The sequence below is a fragment of the Spea bombifrons genome, chromosome 12 (genome assembly GCF_027358695.1).
Source record: "Spea bombifrons isolate aSpeBom1 chromosome 12, aSpeBom1.2.pri, whole genome shotgun sequence".
Classification (NCBI taxonomy): domain Eukaryota; kingdom Metazoa; phylum Chordata; class Amphibia; order Anura; family Pelobatidae; genus Spea; species Spea bombifrons.
Window position 1 is genome coordinate 6,483,540 of NC_071098.1, and position 21,988 is coordinate 6,505,527.

At 42.3% G+C, this 21,988-nt stretch overlaps 1 protein-coding gene across 1 annotated transcript in view; it reads right to left on the reverse strand.

Moving 5' to 3' along the window:
- Positions 1–483: 483 nt before the first annotated feature.
- Positions 484–21,988, reverse strand: part of DNAJC11 (DnaJ heat shock protein family (Hsp40) member C11) — a 53,067-nt gene continuing 31,562 nt past the window's right edge. The window contains exons 5-16 of the mRNA XM_053451743.1: positions 16,455–16,583; positions 15,031–15,153; positions 10,541–10,614; positions 8,483–8,672; positions 6,314–6,399; positions 5,706–5,822; positions 4,546–4,701; positions 4,053–4,122; positions 3,316–3,373; positions 2,927–3,069; positions 2,448–2,577; positions 484–1,550 (exon numbers count right to left, since the gene is read on the reverse strand). Of these exons, the coding sequence (XP_053307718.1) occupies positions 1,525–1,550; positions 2,448–2,577; positions 2,927–3,069; positions 3,316–3,373; positions 4,053–4,122; positions 4,546–4,701; positions 5,706–5,822; positions 6,314–6,399; positions 8,483–8,672; positions 10,541–10,614; positions 15,031–15,153; positions 16,455–16,583 (1,302 nt within the window). The 3' untranslated portion in view covers positions 484–1,524. The remainder of the gene's footprint in view (positions 1,551–2,447; positions 2,578–2,926; positions 3,070–3,315; positions 3,374–4,052; positions 4,123–4,545; positions 4,702–5,705; positions 5,823–6,313; positions 6,400–8,482; positions 8,673–10,540; positions 10,615–15,030; positions 15,154–16,454; positions 16,584–21,988) is intronic.

Genomic DNA, 21,988 nt, shown 5'->3' on the forward strand with positions numbered 1-21,988 from the left:
TGAGGATAAAAAGTGAGGCCGATATTCGGGCCAATATCTCATATAATATATATATATATATATATATATATATATAGGGTGTGTTATGTTGTGAAAGTATAGTAATAGTAAAGTGTGTGTAGTAAGCTGATACACATATACCGTGGAACTAAGTGGCATTGAAAGGGTGCAGAAAACTAGTAAAAGGACACAGATTGGGAAAGAAAGAGTGTGTTTCTTGTGAAGAGTTCATCATTAACCTACCTGGGCAGTGCTTGAAAAATACATCTGTGGCAACGAGAAATGTGGAAGACGTTAAAGCCCAGGGCGGACGACACGGGGTAACAGTTCCGGCTGTGCAGGATCAGCCCTCGGTGTGGGTAAAACCAAAGCCCATACAAATCCAGGCTTCCACGATGGTAGCAGGTAACAGCTTCTGCCACCTCACACCAGAAAACCCACCCAGCCAGACAGAGACCCCATTTGAATAAACACACAGACCGCTTGGCATTGTGTACTTTACTCTGTGGATCAGTATGAATGAACAGATCAGAGCGGATGCCTCGAGGTACGGCTCTGCCTTGGGTTCAACAAACTATGTTGAGGTTTACTATAGAAGATCAAACCAAGGAGGGAAAGGGTTATAAAATAACGTGAGACAGCCAGGAAGATTCCATCGCATACGTTCCCACGTGTCACCAGCGACAGCTTTGTATATAGTGCATAGGATATCGGGACACGGACATTAAATACGGCGGATATGAAACCAGCAGCTCCTTTTAGCAAATATACACTTCCTAGCAAATAGCCGGTCCGAGAACCGGTTCCGTGAGAAGTTCCAGCTTGACTAATATATACGGATCTGCTGTACTGTCAACCACTGAAAACTGCAGAAATACACCTTGATGACATCACGTTTAAGTCTCTTTTTGATACTAAGAGCAATGACTGCATACACAGTGGTTTACAGTAAGGTATCGGAATTTCAAGTTCAGTAACCATGCCATAGCTAGGAATAAAGTGCAATTTAAACATGAACCCCTGCATTGCCACATCCATATAATACCAGTTATCATATGTTAATGTGCTACGCGTTGTTATTACTTCTTTCGCTCTCCCTGCTTTGACAGACAGGTCGTTTTGCGATAGCTCGGGAGTCCATTTAAAAAGCTGGAGGATTTTCACAGTAACAAAACGTATCCACAACTTTTACAATCGATTCCATACCAATTGCACCGATAGATAAATTCTGGCTGCGGTTTCCAAGGCTGACAAGACCTGGGCGCCAATCTTTATGTAGTTTTTCCCCTTATAGCAGCAGTAATATCGCCGCGATATAAATACCAAGAGCGACCGTCTCTCATCTGCACTTAATTAGGTTGGCGGAACCTTTATGGCTCTCCGAATAATAATAATAATAATAAAAAAAATACAAGAGTAAAACTTCTCTCGGACTCCTGGTTTTCTGGAACGGAGAATCCAAGGAAAAGTTTTTTTCGGGCCGAGGAGGTTGTGAGATTTCTTGGTGGCGTTCCCCGACGTCGGCTAGCCGTCCGCATCGATCTTGTGAGCTGAAAAAGATTGGAGTGAAAATAGAGGCGATAGGAAAAAAAAAACAAAAAACTGGCAGGCAAGACAGATGAGTAAATTGAAAATCGTGTTTGCAGAGATGATACGGGATTAACGCGGTCTGTTACATTCTCACGGATGAAGGGTTTTCCGTGTTTCAAGCCGCTTCGAAAACCTTTGGAACTTCGGAAGGTTCTGTTTGGCCAAAAAAGGCGAATAGGCGGACAAAAGCTTTAATTACGTCTTTAAAGTTGACGCTACTCTTACTGGGCCAACACAGAACGAGATGTAAGATGACATGAGCTTTCAAGGGCCTCAGAGGTTTCCTCTACAGATACAATCTGATTTCATTTGAAGAAGAGACCTCTACGGTCCTGAAAGCATATGCAACTTTATGTTGGCCCAACGGAAGGTATCAGCTTCAACTAATGGCTATATGATGATAGCAACGTAAGAAAAGAGCAGGTGCAAAAATCTTCCCTGTGCATTGTGGGTTAACCCTACATCTAGAACGGCTGATGGTTCATAAAATGAAGAAATAGAAGAAATGATGTTACTCTTCCTTTAAGAACAGCAGCCATCAGTCACAGATTTTTGCCGGGAAAAAAAATTAAAAATAGAATTTCCCATTTTTTTATTATTATTATTATTATTTTTACTGTAGGGAATATCTGTGAAACCAGAAGCCAAAAGTTACTCTCTCCTGGACTGTAAGGCTGTTGCAGGACGGTGCGAGATCTCCAGGATCTTCACTAAATTACAAAATGATGTCACCAACTGGAACTCGAATCTTGCCGGGGCAAATAATCACCGGCGCGTGTCACCACGACCCGATGGTGATTAGTTGCCACGGCAACGCTGCCTAATTAACGTGGAGGCGGCAAGAAGGAGCTACTCACACTGCTTTGGTATCCTAAGAGGTTCATTATCTCCGGACATCACTTGGTGAAGGGCTCCTCGGAACTGGTAAAGTATTTTTAGGCTTTTCTCTTCACCAACGCAAGGATCGTAGAAACCAGGAAGACCGGCCTGCGGAGGGAAACAGAAATCCATCCGTAACGATGTCTCAAGGTGCGACGAGTTGCTGCGACGGGACACGAGGTAGATGAATGTGTGATTTAGGGGCAAAAGAAGCGTCTGGATATTTCTCCTCTACCACATAAACCTTAAAGGCTGAATGTTTATTCTGGAGACAAAACCAGACACTATGCTTCTCCCACAAGTAATAGTGAAAATGCAAACATCTTCCGAGTGCTGACCTCACTTTTCCCATGATCGCAGGCAGTTTGTCCGGTCTCGCTCTGGAAATCGGGTCCCAGGCAGTCGCACTAAGTGCGCTTCACACTCGCCTTCGCCTGCCCTGACGGCTCTTGCTTACCTTTGAAGCTTCCGTGAGGATTAGCTTGGAATCTTTCACCAGACACTGCAGCGGCACCGTCACGTCAATCACCTTCACCTTTTCGTTTTTCCTGCTGTTATCAGTCACAAATTTGCCGTACCAAGCGTTCAGTATGATCAGGCCTGCAGACAAAACATACGCGACGGGCTTTATTTAGCGATGGAGAACCGAGTTGGAGTGACCGTGGCGTGTCAGCACTTCACACTCTTCAAAGCTATAGATACTGTATAATGTTTTTTTTTGTAATACCGCAAAAACCTGCTTTGGCAAAGCCTACGATCAGGTATCTAAGATTAGCTCGGTATAAGTTAAGTACGGCTTTACCAAAAGGTAAGGCTATTACTGAAAGAAGCGAGTTTGGATCTTACCCATCCGAGACTCTTCCGCTTCTATGATCCTTCTCACAGACTCTTGCATCAACCGAACCTGAACAACAATACAACACAAATAAACAATTCAACAACTCCGATTCCTGTACGGAAAAACCCGTGCCAAGTCTATTCTGGAAGGCACAGCTACTGCGCTTGTAAAATACGCCTGAAATTACGCCGGAGATATATAACTATAAATTAATAAATATATAACAACTTAACGCACAAACTAAAACTCGGTTAAGGAACAGAAACCTTACTCTCAAGAAAGCGACCAGAAGTTTGTCGATTCCATACATTAAGCTACTATGAGAGACGCAGAGTCAACGCGGCAAACACGCCGGCAGACACGCCGGCAAACACACGGCTACTGTCTGAACTCCCGTACAGCCGCAGATCCGTCCTCGTGAGGGTGAGGAGCGGGATATAAACCATTTGTGGCTTAAACTGTGAAAATATATCGACTCTAAAGAGTAACTGAAGAATTAAGTTCTACTTTCACGTTATTACTTATGTATTAAGGTGATTTTTGTGCAAAGTTTGCTAAGGGGTCTTATAACCCCAAAACCAATGGATTGTCCAACGGGCATGAACGTGCCCATTGGTTGCCATGGCAATAAAACCACTTTTCAAAACTGCTCTAGAATCCCTTTTTTAGCCCATTTTGTAAAGGAGCATTGTTATTCCCTCTAGGTACCGGTCAGAGTATATCCCAACGTGTCGGTTTTACTCACCGCGGCCTCCGCCTCTTGCTTCTTCTCTAATATATCCGTCGCCGAGCTCTCTCTATGTTTTTCCAGCTCTCTAGCAATAGAGACAGACTTATATGCACCCAAAATGTAATACAATAACATAAATCTACAATCATATTCCTACCGGCGCCGCACATTCGCATCCAGTCAATTTTTTTTTTATTATTATTATTATTTCGTTTTTTTTTTTTTTTTTTTTTTACTAGGGTAGCAAAATAAGGCAGAAAATTAGGAATATAAGAATTTGTGTGCGGGTTTTTTTTTTCTTGGCACAATCGGCACTTTTTTTTTTTTTTGTTTCTGTCAAATAAAACTGAGCCAAACCAGCTTACAAAAAATGATTTCACGCAGTTTTATACCAAACAAATAATAAAAAAAAAAATAAAGCAGAAAGAAGAATAATGTAAGCGTATTTTTCATGCACGCACAAGAAGTGTCTGGCTGAGTTATGTCAAGGCTGCGTTTTCGTACTCACTTCTCTTTTTGAGCCCGGAGGTAAGGCTTGATGATAAGGCGATGCATGGCCACGTAGATAACTAGAGGGCCCACAGTGGCATAAAACACGGCGCTCGGCAGGAGCTGATCTGTCAGGTGGATAGGAAAGAAATATGTCTGACTGGCTCTATTTAACCTGGAACAAAGGAGAACGGGAACAGATTAATAGAAACAGTCTGCCGGCTGCGAGGAGGAAAACAATCTGTTATTTATCCTCGGCTACGAACGCCGATTCCCACTCGCCTCTGTGAATAAATTACGGGATCTTTAAATGCCGGGATACGCGTCGGAGAGGCGCTTGCCGGCCAGAGGAGATTTAACGTTTAAAGGGGTAGGAGGGACGTGAGTGCTCCCTCATACTCACAGTGAACTGGCTCAGCCGACGGCAGACAAGGCAGAAGTGACATCTTCGGCGGATTATTACGGCGCAGTCACCTGTCTGCCTCACCTGAACGGCCACCTCTAGCCACTAGCGTCACAAGGAGACAAAGCGAGCGCTGCGGCGGAGGTCTATGGATCTCCCGATGCTTCCCTTTCCTCACAAATCTGGGGCGGTGGAGCAGCTACCTGGCACAGCGCCTCTAAACCGGGATTGTCCCATGAAAACGAGGACTGTTGGGTGGTATGCTAGGGCACTCTCAGTTTATGTTCATATAGTATAGGGAGAGGACGGCAGAGACGCGCATACCAGCGGCATATGCATGGATTGTGTATCTAAATGTATTTGCATTTTATCCTGATCGTGGATATGTATATGTAAATAATGATAGTACATAGATCTAGTGGTTTAAGGGGCATTGCATGCGTTTGACATTCAGTATAATAAACCTATGAAGTGATAGAATGTAGCCAAGGATCCCTGAGCCCGGAGGGCAATCCGGCACAATCCGCTCTCTCCATGGATGCAAGTGACAGAGATTCATATCCGAGAAGCGCAGATTGCTTGCAGGTCGTCTGCTGCCCGGTTTAGGCGGTTCCGGATTAATTGCCAGACTATGCCCCGCCGCTGCCAGCGGAGTGCTACACCGGAGTAACGGCATGCGCGACAAGCAGCCGATATACATAAAAGTGTCTCGAAAGTAAACGATGCAGACGCTTTAAGACATAATGTCTCGCTGTGACACGCTGGCGGGCGCTTACTTGATTTTTAGGGACACTCCTTGAGGCACCCCGATGCTGACTGTGGCTCCCAACACGCTGTGCCTCGAAATCTTCCTTTCCGCTCCATATTCCACCACCGTCCCAAATAATCCAGCCCTAGAACGACAAGTAAGTGATGGGATAGTGTGGGTTCACGTGGCACATGTCATAGCTCGAGATCAAGTCAATCTGCGACGAGCGGAACCATAGAAAACGTAAAACGATGCTAGAAAAAACTAAAAGCATTAACCAGGGCTGTGAAATCTCACTGAAAAAAAAATAAAAATCAGAGAGCGCCACAAAAATCAATAATAATCCCTGGAGTTAGTCCCTGGCTCCTTACTTTTCACAGAAGGGAATAAACAACCTGAATCGATTGTTAGAATGAAAAAAAAACAAAAAAAAACAATCAAAACATTATTTGCGAAGCACCGCAGGGTTAATCCTAATTGGACTGCCGTGGTGGCTCATAATTCACTCGATCAGATGCGTGAAACCGAAAAGCCTTCCACCAAACGCTCATAATCTCACTTTGGTGATCAAGACACAACGTCATAACGTTTAACCCCTTAAGGAGTTGTGCGACTCGCGTTCATCTTAGCGCTTACTTTATGGATCCCTTGAGCCGCGTCTGATCCTCGTCTTGAAACTTGTGCTGGTAACTAAACATCACGAAGGAATGGGGGATTCCAAGCTAAAAGAAGAAATAAAAATTGAAATTGCGAAACAGTGGGGTTACCGCTGAGCCCCGCGGATCTAGACTGCCTGACCCCCAAAATCCGCCCTTTCGGCCGTGACCTTTGGGTTAAAATCCTGGATATCGGTGGATATCTGTATACCGCTCAACAAGATAATAAAGCAAGAAAGTTTGTTATCGTCGACACGGAGGCAAAGACCGCGCTTCGGCGCAGCAGATGTTATCTCATTAAGACACACGGATTAATACGAGGCCAGCCAACGTACGCTGGAATCACATTCTCCCCCGCAGCTTTTTGGATTCACGTCTCAGTTTGCTAATTGCTTTATTATCTACAACTTAGCCCCGTTTTATAACACGGAGAAAAGTGTTTACAAAAACACCTAACGCCAAATGCTCGTTCGGCTACGAAGTCTCCGCACGTCTTTTTTTTTTATTATTATTTGATTTTTTTTTTGTAATTGAGGTTTTGAAGTAAAGCAGCTGGGAGAGGAGATTAAATATCGCTTAAGTCAGATGCAAGAGAGGGTATCGTTTAAGAATATGTTTACAGATAGCGCTGAAATAAACTCCATGTGACTCGGGAAAATACACTGGGGGGGTAAAACTATTACGGGGATGAAGCTCTGCTGGGTGAACCTACCTACCGAGTGTACTGTGATTGCCAAGACAGTCCTGATCTTTAAACCAAGCCCTGGTGCCCCGGCCGTGTTTCCGTTTGTTGCCACACATCCTAGCCGGTCTATCAGACTACCAGGCCACAGGAGCAAAACAAGTGTAGTCTGACTTATTATTAAATCCACCCAACCAAGAGGAAGCGTGTTGGGTGTGTGTATTGTGGCCGAGGACTTGAGCAGCAGTGCGCATGGACAGTTATACCCTGCGTCCTCAAGAGGCGACTCTATTCTATTATCTCTGGATAAGCATTTTCCATCAAAAGGGCAGCTCGACTAACAGAACGAGGGGTACGGTGAGACAGGGTTTTTCCCATTCTCTGTGGGCTTGACACGCATGAATACAAAAATTTGTAACGAGCATCAAAATCCGAAATACAAACTGAACTTTTGACAAAAACGGAATTACAAATTGATCACAATTTGAAAATTCATTCAGAAATCTTTATATCCGGCGCTGACAGAGCTCTAGAGACTCTCCATCGATGAACGAAACGGCGCGCCCAACAGGAGCAAAGCGACGCAGCGATCTTGTCAACGGCTTCTCTATCAGTTTGCGGCTCGGCGTCCCGTAAAGCCAGGCCGCCAGAAAGCTACTTAGCAGTGAAAATAAAGCTCGTGGAAACTTCTCGTGAGCGCTTACAAGAATCGCTTTACATTTCGTGTTTTTAATGCAGCGCACTTTCATATTTATGGGCAGGGAAAGCTATGCATCAGCCAAAATAGCCCAAAAAGGAATCATAAAATGTACATTTATTAAAGAGTATAATTGAACGGCATAAAACATTCATAGAACGGTTATAGCGATTTGGGTTTTAATTATTCCCAGTCTCTCATATTCATCTTAAGTGGAGTGGAACCGGCTTTCAAAGAACAAACCCAGGGTGGAATAAAATCTCCGCGGCAGGTGAGGCGGGATGTGCGCAAACCTTTCCTTCTAATTAGTATCAATGATTGTCTCGGCCAAATTCTAGATTTCGCGTTACATAATTAAAAATCCAACTGTTAAAGCTTGTACAGATGTGATGGATACGGCAGTCTCTAAGGGCCTGAAACCAGTGGAAAAGACCTGACGTTCTGGAACACGGGTCTCAAAAGAAGAAAAATGGATTTTCAGGATGACACCGAGCATTTTGCTCAGAGATTCACACTATGAGCAGATTACTGGTTATAAAGAAGCAACGCCAAAGCTCTGGTACCTATCGGGAACCAAAACCCGTATATCTGTGTCTTAGATTTCTCTTAAAATGAATAGGTTTGCGATGGGTATTCCTGATGCCTGGGAGGTCCACCTTTGCTCGTCGTATCTTTCAGAAGCTGGAGGACCTATGTATGCAGCGGCATGGAAGGTAACTAAACCTTGCTGATGGGGCATTTTTTGGAACAAGGGAATAGCCACTTCTCACCTGCAGTGCCATGGTCGTGTGGCTGGTTTTCGTGTCCCGGACGATACTGGTGTTCATAGCAGACTGGATCCCCCAGCGCCACTGTATATAACCCATGGTATTCTTGTCTAAGTGTCGAGCCAACATGGTCGTAAGTCCCGGGCGAACGCCTTGAGAGGAAAACTGCAACATGCAATTTGTAGTAAAGAAACTGCACGGAAACAGAAAAACGAAGGGTTAAACATGAATCCAAATGCACAGAGGAGACGTTCATTTAGTAATTCTCTACGATAGTTTTTAACAAAAGGACTGCATTTTTTTTTTAAATCTTCAATACAAGAAACCAATTCAAGATGGATAACAGAAGTAATGTCCTTTAGATTGTAAGCTCCTGTGCGCAGGGCCCTCTTTACCTGTTTTCTCTGTCAAATTGTTGTTACATACTACTTGTTATGTCCTGTCTACCCATTGTACAGCGCTACAGAATCTGATGGCGATATATAAAACAATAAATGATAATAATAATGTTCTTACAGCCGGACCTTGACCGGGACACTGTATACATCATTACAACTAAACAATAGTGCCCTCTAGTGGCTGCAACGCAATACTACACGCACTCTGTGCCCTAAATAACCAGCTGCAGCTCAGAGTATATATATATATATATATATATATATATATAACGTACATGAAGCTGAACATTGACACTATTGGAGAAAAAATAAATTACCGCTCGCAAACTCAATCTACCTTAAAAGTTAACCTACTGCGACTCGTTTCAGCGGGGAAGGGGTGCCCTTACTTTCCTCCCAAATGACCTTAATTATAGGTTTTAAAGCTGCGGTTTAGCACAGCTGACAAAGAAATTCTGCTTAGCTGGGAAGGTATAGTGGGTTAACATGAATGTATCACATCTTGTATTATCACATTTATATTTCTATGTGTGGGGAGTCGCAGGTGATTTTAAGCATTCGATCGCGTTGATGTAACTACGCGTTATGAAGGACGGGCCCTGGTGAGTTTCTCTTGCAAGAAAAGCTCAGTTGTCCCTGGAAAAAAAATGCGGTTACATTTCTGAGAATTAGAAGGCCTCTAACTGATTTAATTATGGCTGATAAAGAGCCAACTCAGCTCTTCTTACAGGAGAAACATGCTGTGTCGGCCCTTTATAATTGATAGTGACGTCGGAGAGTTGAAATGTTTTAAGTGAACAGCTTCCCCCATGCGTCCATGTCACTGAATGATCAAACAATACAGATAATCTGTACTGATCAACAGCGCAGGACTGGAGGTTTTAAATGCCCAGCGTTTACAACTATTACAGAGTGTTCTGGCTGTGCAGCAAGAGCGGAGCCTAAGCCCAGGTATCGCCTGGAGAGCTGAGCCTAAACCCCGGTATCGCCTGGCGAGCGGAGCCTAAACCCAGGTATCGCCTGGCGAGCGGAGCCTAAACCCAGGTATCGCCTGGCGAGCGGAGCCTAAACCCAGGTATCGCCTGGTGAGCGGAGCCGAACCCCAAGTACTGCCTGGCAAGCTGTTCACCGGCTGAGCCCGACCCATCCCCAGCAGAAGAAAAGGAGACCGAGCCGGCTCGCCTCTGGTTTGTACTCCTCCTTTCTGGAAGAGCCACACGGTGTGCTTGAGCAGCTTCCATAAATATGTTTTGTCATTTCTGATGATCAAGAAGAGATCTCCCTCCAAGTGCTGCTCACTAATTACAGGCACAGCAGGACAAGATATAACATATCTGTAACGAAGGCAGATTAATCAGAAGCACCGGGCATTCCTCCGTATGTATTCTATACGTACTCAGGTCCACAGGACGGATTCTCACACTAGGGGTTTTCTAGATTTCTTCCCAGATGCCTCAGCACTAAATAAATCTACGAAACGCAATAAATCTCCACTACTGGATGGGCTTATTCCCAGGGAGCCTGCAAGGTTTATCCGCTCCCAACCCTTTCAGAGGAATCCCGAAGCAGCCCTGCGCATGCAGCCGAGACACCGGGGATGGTGAGAACAGGACGATTTTCAGTGAATAACTCTTTGCCTTCATCCAGGTGCTTCCATATTTACCATTTAGCCGTGAGATTGCGGAAAACCTTGAATCCAAAAAGCGGTCCTTGAAGGTCGCCGGCTCCAAACTCTAACTGGGAAAGGGAAGGGTACAAAAGGGACATGGAGTCAGATTCACAGATTAACAAACACTGGCGCACACTGGAAACTTTGTAACCTCATGTATCGGTTTGTCTTAGTCTGTCAGTTCCAGTCTTGTCATACCCCTTGAATATATGTATCGTATTGTATTAAGCACTGCGTAAATTGTTGGCGCTATATAAATAAAAGATAATAATAATAAGTATTTTGTACTTTCCATCCCTACCCTGTACTCGCCAACTCTCCTTCCAAGATGCCCTTATTGCGACACCATCTTACTTGGAAGGAGAAACTTCATGCTCTAAATGACATGCTCGCACCTTTCATATGATCTGACTTGTTGGATTACCCATCATATATATTAAGCCCGCGTTTTGTAGGAAAAAAAGGGGTTTAGTTATATTAAGGCAAAAAAAAACAAAAACGCTTTATATTAAATGTACAGACTTTTTAAAGTCCCTGATAAAATGCTTCATTACCGCCTGTTGAAAAAAACCCCAACCATTATGCAGATGTGTATTTTTCTTAAAAAGCACTATAAAATGCAGCACTTAATGAAAAAAACGCAACCATTACCTAAATGATAGTCCCGACGCTGACATAAATCAGATGTTATTTAACTAACTTTACCGTTACTTGATACTTTCAAAAACAGCTATGCGGTTTGGTGATAGAAAGAGAAAGTGAGGTTACGGAGTGAGTGATCCCCAAAATTCTATCCTGCATTGTGTGAGGTTGGGGGGGGGTTGTCGGTGGTGGACAGGAAGTTCTATCACGGTACCGCTGTGACCTCTCTATGGTAAGGCTTGGTCAAAAACTACATATGAGAAACACAGTCCGTGCTTTACTTCACCTAGAAAACACAACCCATTCTACAAGAAGTTGGAAACAAAAAGGGGTTTATTCACTAAAGGGAGAGTCTGCGTTTCATCCCCTTGAGTTCACTATATACTATGAAGGCCCATCTCCAGTGAGCTTCTCCTGCACTTGGCTGGCTCTGTATAATGCAGAGTTAAATGAGTTAAATCAATGGGATTTCTCCAAACTCTCATTAACCCAATAAACTATGCATTATACAGGGCCAGCTTGGCTCTTTCACGTTGGAGACGCTTGCCAGTGTTGGCCCTTTTAATGAATAGTTTAAAAACCCCAATCACCAGGTGAAAGTAATACAAAGTTTGATCATTGCTAGAATTTTTGCAAATCAATGGGAAACTAAACTGTTAACTCTTCAGTTCCCAACAGGGCCGACTGTAAGCCATCTATTGTTACCAATTGGCCTAGACTTCTCCACATTCACAGCCCTCCACGCCCCCACCCGACGCGCCGGAGACACAGAGTTAAATGGCCTGGTCGTTCCCGGCTATACGACGGCAGTGAAAGAAAAATTAAATGGACCACGGCCCCGCAAAACGCCCGGCCCTCCAGACGGAGACTGACCCCTGCTGGGCTTTCAGATTACAGAGATCACGGCCCTGAATAATGGGAACTGTCATGTGTCTCATTCTTTTATCCTGACTGAAAGCGTTTTGGCCTCGGGCCGGGAACCCCATTCAACCCTTGAATCGTAGCCGGTGTATCTGATTTAATCTCCTTCCTCCAATTGGCAGCAGACGCTCTCTCCTTCCGAGATGGGGAAGATGGAATAAAAGAGGAGAGGCCTCTCCGGAGCGGACCCGGCTGTCTGATAACTGACTCTACTCTCGGAATCTAATTAAGGGGTCTTCGGATGAATCGCAGCCTTTTTTTTCTTCATTTCCATTGGTTACACTCCGCTGTTCTGAGGTCTCACAGGTGGCCGGGGACCGCTCTCGGGAGTCTCGTGCTGAACCATGTCAGCAGTTCTGCTTCAGAAGAGCCTTTGAAGTTGGAGAAAGCTTTCGCCGTCTCGTTTTCCAGCCCGGGTGACTTTCAGAGCGGCTTCCCAATGTTAATCTGACATTGTTCGGTCTCTGCAGCGCCGAAACGCTTGTTAAAAGTTGCAGTATTTATCTACTCACTAAAAATTATAGAAAGGGCTGGGAGAGAAGTCTTAACTAAAGGCACCAAACTCCGACGTCTTCGGTGCGGCTGTAAAATCCTAAGTGGAACGTATTTCCAACGGGGAAGTTATATCGCTGAGCCGAGCTCCTCTACACTTGCTGGCCTTTGGCAAAAGTAAGTCTGTGCAATCAGCTTCCGATGCGTCTGCACCAAGCCACGTTTTATCCATTCTGGACTAAAAATATATATATAAAAGGAGGAAATAGCCTTTTAATGGAACAAGACAAAACGTGGAGAGGCTTCTTCTACGGAGACGGAGGACCTCCTCTAAAATGAGGTGGCCGGGTGTGATCTTTATCGACGCATGATAGAAATTCAGAAATGTCCCCCCCAAAAACGGCTGAAAAAAAATTGTGGGAAGCAGCCGAGCCATTTTCAGAGTTATTAAAATGTACGTGGCTTAACTGTTTGAAAACACGTGTGTAACATGCGCTGCGGCGGAGTCAGGTGCTTTAAATCTATGGCTCGCTGTAGGGGTCCTGTTGTTATGAGGCTTCTAGACACCATCATACTAAATGTGAGAAGTGGGTGGGGCTGGTGGTAGAAGTGGGTGGAGTTGGGAATGACTAACGCCCACCCTGAAGGAAGAGCCCACTTCTTAAGGTGTGCCATGTGTGAACTGATTTTACAAGTCAGGGGAGACCAGAGGAATCCCAAACTGGCCCACGATCCCCACTACCTGCAAAAAGGGGGCACTTCAGCAGCTATCTGGGACAAAGGCTGAGAATTGTGACTGCCCTGTGAAAATCAGGACTGTTGGTAGGTATTTTTTATAACAAGCTGGGATGTCACAAGCGGTGCTTCCCGAGAACTGCCCTATAGTACCCTAACTGGGGTGAATGAATGAAAGGGGTCTAATTCCTTAAACCGTCACTTATTTTCTCAGCAGGAACTATTCATTACGAAAGGCACGTTTATTCAGCAGGAAGAGCTGTCCGTAGCTGACCCGCAACTTACTGTTTACTTAATAATTCCCGCTACGTAATTCCGATTCATTCCTACACTTAAAAAGAGAGGAGTCGCTGACTGTAAACCAGTTTAAGTTAAAAAGACATCCTTGCTTCAGCTTTTACAGGATATCCAATACTGACCAATAAAAATAACGCGCCAAAACGACTCCCAAAAATCAGAACAGACTGGGGAAAATTAACTAGAGTATATTTTCTCATTTCCACAATAATTACCAGTTTTTTTTTTACGTTGAGTTTATAAGTGGGCGCAATTACGATTAGTACAGCATTTTGTTAATAGCCTCAATTTCGCAATTTTGCTTATTAAAAACGTAAACTTTTGTTGGCCAACTCCCGGAGCAGCTGTCGGGTTAAAAACAATTTCAATATTTGCATTAAAATGACAAAATGAAAAACTGTGAGCATTATTAAAACGCGTTTGTTTTACCCAGAGTGCACACAGTATCCGGAACGACACAGACAACCCCCTGAGCTTCAAAGGGTTAATACCCTTTTTTCTGCCTCAATAATCAGAAATTTGAGGTCTTGTCTTTTTTTTGTGCCAACCATTCCCTTTCTGAATGTTATATGCATGCCTTCCAAAATCTGAAATGGCCAATGAGGGACAACTGCTTTAGGGGGTGTGGTTAGAGGCGTGGTTAGGGGAAGGGCTTTAAAGGAAACTTTTAAGTGACTTTGTAACCTATTGATATCTAATAATACATGAAAAAAACATATATTTTATTATACAGGACTTTTAGCAGCTCCTAGAAAAGAGGGACAGAGAGGAAACAAACACGCGACAGCTGGATCTGGGTCCAAAGAGGGAATGTCTTTCCCAAAAAGAGACACTTGGGAGGTATTGCATTAAAACAAAGCACATGGCGCAATATGATTGAAGAGTCCTTGAAAATACGGTCCCTTTGCGATTTTTAGGTGTCTGCTAGCATGAATTTGGTTTTGCTGGTAAGTTAATTTTTTTTTTCTTAAGCAACCTCAGCGTATTTTTTCTCCCCCGACGCGCTAACCAGTAGCCTTGGGGACTTCAGTAATAATTGATACCCCTTAATCACCTTCATAGAACCGAGCTGCTCTGCTACACGAGACGCGGCGAGCAGGCAAAGATCCCATTAGTTTTGCCCTTCACACACAAGCAGCGATGTATAAAGCCTATTGTGTCTGACAGGATGGTAGACAGCCGTAATTATATAAACACCGGTTTGCAAACTACCTCCCCGTCCCGTTCTGCAATTTATTTCCATAATGCGCTGCATATGTTTCGCTTACCTCACCATTTTTCAGGGAAGTCGGACAGAAACCAGTCTGCGTGGGCTAGATTTTTTATTTATTTTTTTACTTAAAATAAAAATAATTAAAAAAATAATAATAATAATAAAAAAAAGCATCCCTCCTTACCTCTCCCCATCCTTTGGCCGAGGTCACCCGTCTCAGAGCAAAGTTTATCGATCCTCCGCCATTACCATTCTGCGTGGAGAGGCTCCCGGACAGAATCGCCGTGTCTGTTGCAGTCAGAGGTGCCTGGAAGGAAAGAGCAAATATTGCTAAATACTCCGAAGTTCTTTTTTTTATTATTATTATTATTATTACTATTATTTGTTTAATCGTTTGCCAGTGATTGGCGCAACTTCATGCTCCTTTCATCATTTAAATATCAGCGTAACTCAAGCTGGCGTTCATTTCGCTTCATGCGGAAGGTAGCTTCATTATTTTGACCTTGATCAGATAGGAATCTGAAACGTTCGGGGTTTGCAAAAGATTACAGCCAAATGACTTGGACGGATAAGTCATCTCTCCGGCTACAGGACAGAAAGTGATTAGACTTTTTCTCCTCTCGCAGTAGAAATAACACCGCTGAATGATTGTCGCCGTAAAAAAAGAGAACTGATCAATTAAAATAATAATAATGCTGCAATTACCGGGGCTAGAACTTTGGAGACAGATCGTTTTAGAAGCCAGTATTACGGTGTAAGAACCCAGATAGGGATTCATCCATATAATTATTATCCATCTATTTAAGGACAGTGTGGAAGCGTCGCTTGCTGGAATAGACAGTGTTCATCTCAAAACTACTATATTTTTAAACTCCAAAATAGCCCAAAAATATATATTTGTGGATGATGTATATCGTATACACTTGTGATCATGGTGGGACTTCTCCATTAACATGTTTTAAGTAGATCAATGAAACCATTGGTGGCACTATTTGATGTCTGGGTTATAAAAAATGATTACATAAAAATAAATAAATATATATACATATAAATATAAATATATATTAAAAAAAAAATAATAAAAAATAAAAAAAATAAATAAATATATATACATAGAAATATATATATATATATATATATATATATATATACAGATACATTTGGAATTAGTGTTAAATAATCAATTACTTTAGCAGTTTGAAACAAACAGAGACTTAAAGTGATTTCACCTTTTTTTCTCACACGCCTAGAATTAAAGAATGGATTAATTAATTAATTTTTGCGCAATAATGCCTTTAGGAGATCCAAAACCTAAATATCTTTAGGAGATATTGGTGGGGGGCTCTATGGTGACCAGTGAGTGCGTATGTACTATATATATACATATATATATATATTTCTCAATCAGGGAAACATACTGTGCCCAAAAGCTCCATGTAGATGAGCTTCCGTCTAGTAATTGTATCCCGTTTATAAATAAAGATGAGAAGGTGGTAAATAAAAATAAAATTTGCGAATCACTTAATGCTTGATGCTGCTTGGCGCTACTTTGCCTTGCAAATTGGGAGAGTCTTTTTTATACGGGAAGGCATTAGAGCTCAGCGTTACCTCAATAGACTGCGAGATGTGCATTCGGTTAATTTCAATCTGGGGAAAGATACTTCCTGGCAAGTCTTCGAAATCTTCATCATAGCGATCAAACAGCTCAGTGGCATCTATTCCAACACTAATTGTCCCCTGGGGTGGAAAAAAAAGAAGAAGGCGAGGGAAAAATATAATATAAGCCTGGGACTCGGAGGAATGTTTTGGAATAAGCTTGGCGCAATCACCTTAAGATATCAATAGGCTTCAAATTAATCAAGTCGCCGTGGCATGTGCCAACGGAGGCATTATATGCATTCAGCGTTTTCTCGGCGTTCCCCTGTGTCGTAAGAGACGCTTTACTAATCTAGCAAATAGATTGGAAAAGCGGCGATGTTTTCCGTATGCAATTTGTTACTTAACGCTTGCAGCACCATGGAGATTGGCAAGGGACTGTTGGGTCCAGACCGTTCAATGGCGCACAAACCAGCCAGCTACCCGGCGAGAGGCGAGAATTCCACAAACTACATAATAGAGCCCAATATTCAGATAAAAAAAGACAGAACGCGTGAACTTTTAACAGGAGGCTTCTCAGTCCTCAGCAAGTCCTTCAAAGAGTCCACGGCCATCGTCACCAGACTCGAGAAGCGCGGCTTTTTCTTAGGGTAGCCACCTTAGAAAGACTCGAGGCAACAACTCTTCTGACTTTAAAGGAAAGTGAGGACAGGGAAGGGAAAGAAAAAGTATAAGAGAGAGAGAGATGGATCAGCAGAGCAACAGCTATTAAAAGAAATGAGGCGCACTAAATCCAGTCAACTGATTAACTTTGCAGCCCAGGGAATGTACACAACACATTATGGAGCTATGGAGCTTAATGGTATTGCTTCCTTCATTTTTACTGTGGTTTTGGCCTTTCAGATGAGGCGCCAAGCTTAAAAAAAAAAAAGAAGAAGAAAAGGTTAGCCATCCATCATGCTTTCCCCCCCAAGAGGTTCAATTATGACGAATGTTGTAACCAAATTAATCCATGTAGTCTACTTCCAGTGATTAGCCTGATTATTTATAAGATATTTTTCAAGACTCAATAACACGGGCCAGACCTCTCCTGTATTTTGCTTGCGCTGCGTACAGGTTACAAGCTGGCGGCGCGCACACAAGGGGGAATTCACATTTCAATTTGTATTCGTTATATCTTCACTCTTTGGTCTTGGAAATCATGTGGGCGAGGTCATTATTCATCGTAACTATTCCACAAACTTCTCCTGGCGTTTCGGCCATAGCGAAACTCCAACTACACCGTGTTCTGGAATAAATGGATTTTAACTGCTTGCGTTTCGGAGGGTAGAAAGTTGTTACCTGCTGGGTCTGTACTTATTAACTAGAGTTAGGAGGTTATTTGTTTAGGAAGCATGCAGAGGAGGACCATCATCTTCGGTGCACCAAGCCGAGGGATGCCGAGGTTGAATATTAAGAGTCCCTCTTAAAACGGGACCCTGTTACGTTCCATGAAAAGTTGGCTGCAACAACTTCTCACCACTCTATTATATAATTTAATAATAATAATATTAATAATAATAATACCTCTACAGATAAATCCCCACCGGAAGATGGGGAGACTACAGAAACAGGCATATAGGAGTCACAACATTTTAAAAGTCTATGTTTAAGAGGAGATTCTACTTATCTAAAACCCAAACTGTTTTTCCTTTCAATCAAAAGAATGAGATCCCAGCAAGTGTCATTTTGTGGGGTAAATACATTAAAATACACATTTGCATGTAAAAAGAAATGTACTTTCCTTCTTTCATGCCATTTCAAGAACTACCTGTTTAGAAATGTCTAAGACTTTGAACTCTCTTTATACATCAGCTTCTGTCCCTGAGGGTATTATAAAACACATAATAGGGGACCTGTCACAAAAATAAAACATTAATAAAATATAAAAATGCCTATAACAATGCATTTTTAATAGAAGATATCATCCTAAGAACCGTGAACTCTCCGATCCTCCTGCTATTGCCTGTTTTTTTTTGTTACAAAGATTTAAAGAGACGTAAAATAATTAACCAATCAAGAAAAGGTCGAGTTAATTCTAAGAGATTAGTGGTTTTAACCATTATTTACCACTAAAAGAATAAATTCCAAGGCAAGTGCGGGCAATGTATTATTAATAATAAAAAGTTCATATTCAGACAGATTTTTATCGGGCTGCCTGGTTAGAGTTATTATTTTTATATAGTAGATCTTTACTTTAAAGATTTGTTTAAAGTTCAGGAGGATTGTAAACTGAAATATATATAAAATATATATACAATCAGGAGACTTTTCTTGAGGATTCAGGATTGGAGCTGGAAATCTCCATACAGTTGAAAGCGCTAGCTGTGTCTGAGGGAGCAGCGAAGCGTAAGCGGCGTTGGCTCAGAGTGACTTATGTAGAACATAAAAACAAAAGATGAAAATCAATCACATCACACCCCAGACAAAATCGCCACCAGTGAAGCATTATGAGCCCGTTCACTTGGGTAACTCTGACAAATACGCACCTCGTACCTGTTGTATTCTCATGAATTTTTACCAAAGTCTACTTCAAGGCTTGTAAAGCACTCAATCACGGCCGCGGTTAAACAAGAGCATGGCGAGACCGGGTGGAACAGCAGAACGTTGGCTGAAGCATGGGGGACGACAGCCTTATAGACAATCTAGCAATGGGCCTCAGAAACGGATTCCTTAAGCATTGTATATCTTGTTCCCAACCACTAAACACTGGCTATCCCAGGATGAGCCATTAAATGTTAATTATGGACGTTGGTCGGTAATGGAATTTAGAACTCCAGCCAAATAGTTTTTCTATAACATTGAACTTTGATGTTGGGCCATGAGGAACAAGAGTAAAGATGGAATGGTTGAGATGAAACCATCGCTTGAGATGATGCCTTCAAAACATAGGGAGTCGCTCTCTAAAAGGTGAGATATACTGAGAAGAAGAACTGTAGGGTATCACATTCATTATGAAGGGACACTTTCAGTGGAATGTTTAAGCAACAAATGTTGCAGAAAGGTGAGATAATAACTCAGCAATTAGCGAAGAAACCCCTAACTAACATTTACAATCTACAGCATGGGTAGCTGTGTGACATTTATCAAGGGCCATACCATTTCAGTAAAAACCAAATAACTAAAAAACAAAACGTTTGGTTAGGCGGACCTTTATTTGTCCGGGGTTCAGGCACGTTCCCTTGTAAGCAGAGGCTGTTTGGTAATTCTGTATTTCAGTTTCCTACATTCTTTGGATTTCCATCGTATCTGGACTTTACGTTGATACGTCTTGATGTCAGTGAGAGTCCAAGAAGGGAAAGCAGTCTATTTTATGACCCCCAAATCCTTACAAAATGTGTTAAAAATGTGCATATGTTACAGTACTACAAAACGCGAAAATATAAAGGTACAGAAATTAAAAAAAAACGCAGGACCCCCCCATGACATTTTTATTAACAGACGTGGGTAGTGAGACAAAAAGTTTTCCTTAAAAGAATCCATCACTTTCTACAACCCTGTGAAACATAACTATCTCTCACATATATTTATTAATTCCCTGCTGGCAGGAGGATAAATGAACCCTGAATATTTCTTTCAATATTGGCATATTCATTTGCCATTTTCTTGAGAAGAGTAGAAGGCTGGCTTTTGTTCCAACTTTTAGATGTAAGAAAAGTTTTGAACCGTACACTTCATTGGCAAAGGCAAAAAATAAGGGGATATTTTAACACTTAACAATTGCAGGTCCCAAATGTATCACATTTAAGTTTCTGCACATTGTTACATTTCAGTTGAAATAAAACGTAACTCTGCTCTGCCGGCATCCCTTGGGCAGCACTCTTTAAAGCACGTCGAGGTTCAAAAAGTGATTGCTAAAAAAAAAAAAAACTACTTAAAAAAAAAGGGGACAAAGAAATCTCCTGCCAATCTTTTAAGAGCGTTGGGGTATGGACATGTCGGTCTCCAAGGATATCTTTAAAACAATAACATCAGAATGTTACCGCTCTGGCCCTTCCGCCATACAATCTGAATATACTTGAGCAGGTACAATAATTTGCTTTTTTATACCATAGGGTATTACACGTCTAGGGATGAGGACTCTAGTAACATATCGTGACGTTCTAGATTTAGAATGAGGTTCTGAAAAGACACGGAAACTTAATCTACCATCTCTCTCTCTTCTTTCCTCCAAACCCTACATATTAAGGACCCTTGGTCTTTCCTGAATTTTTAGCCCGCAAGCTATTTACCATTTTAATTGCCCTCTTCTGAACTCTCTCTATATACGCCTGCAGAGCATGTTATCTGAAGGGCGCCCTGGCTAAATACAACGGATTATAACGGTGGGGGCAACATCCTTGTACTAGATCTAGAATGTCTGATCACGCACAGTTTTCTTTGACAAATGTGGATTTAAGAGCCTTTTGAACTGGCCAAAAATACCTGGTCACTCATAGGAAAACTGAATACTATGAAGCTGAATTTGGGGTGCATGCCCACTACTTTATTTCAACTCTCCACTTAGTAGAGATGACAAATCTCAGAGGATTATGATCAATTTACATAGCGCCTCCATATTCTTGGGACTTACAGCCATTGCTACGGGGATCTCCCGAACGGCACAAAAATTGCACTTTGCTTAAAATCCCTATAAACAAAAGCAAAAAAATAAAAAAACCCCCAGAGAAATAGAAAGTGACAAATGCAAAAGATACATTAAATCACACGGTCCCCAAACATATGATGTCATCAAAAAGTTCACAAAGTATTCACTGTTTTCCTAACACATGACTTGACTTCATTCATCAAAGCAAAACAGAGAATTTCTTCAAAAAGACCGTCTTTTGTACAATATCCTAATTTATGTTAAATGCGACCGTTCTATTCAGAGCTTTCATAACCCTGGCTGTTTGTTGGGGGCAGTTTAACGGGAGCATTAGCCGACATGGCATCTGTCCTCATGTCCCCTGGAAGAAAACATCCCGAACTTAATACGCTAGATGTCATTGAGGAGATCTGCTTAATTTTACTGTTTACGGCTCCTTTAACGGTTTCTGCAGATAATGCAAATTAATCGGGACAGCTCAATGCAAACAGGAAGACGAAGCAAGGCAGAAACCCGTGCGTCAGCATTAAGGAAGCAAATCGAAGAGCGAAGAAATTGACAAAGATGTTCGACACACTTCTACAGGTTATACAAGTGGAGGTTTTTGGTTCAAGGTCACCGAAACCAAGCAAGAAAAATACAGACTCATTTAAACACCTTGAAACATAGTAACTACGTAACAAACGGAGACAGAGGAAACTGGACGGATTGTATTTCTCTCCTTGTCCTTTTTTCTTTAATGTTATATTTATGGATCTGTTAAAAAAACACTGAAGGGAAATAATCCGATTGATACGTTCACCCAAAAGGTAAAGGACGAACTGACGGACTTCACTGCGGAGATAGGCATGACTTGTATAGAAAGTATGTGTTCTATACACAGGTGCACAGGATACCAGGGGTCATGCTGAAAGTATAT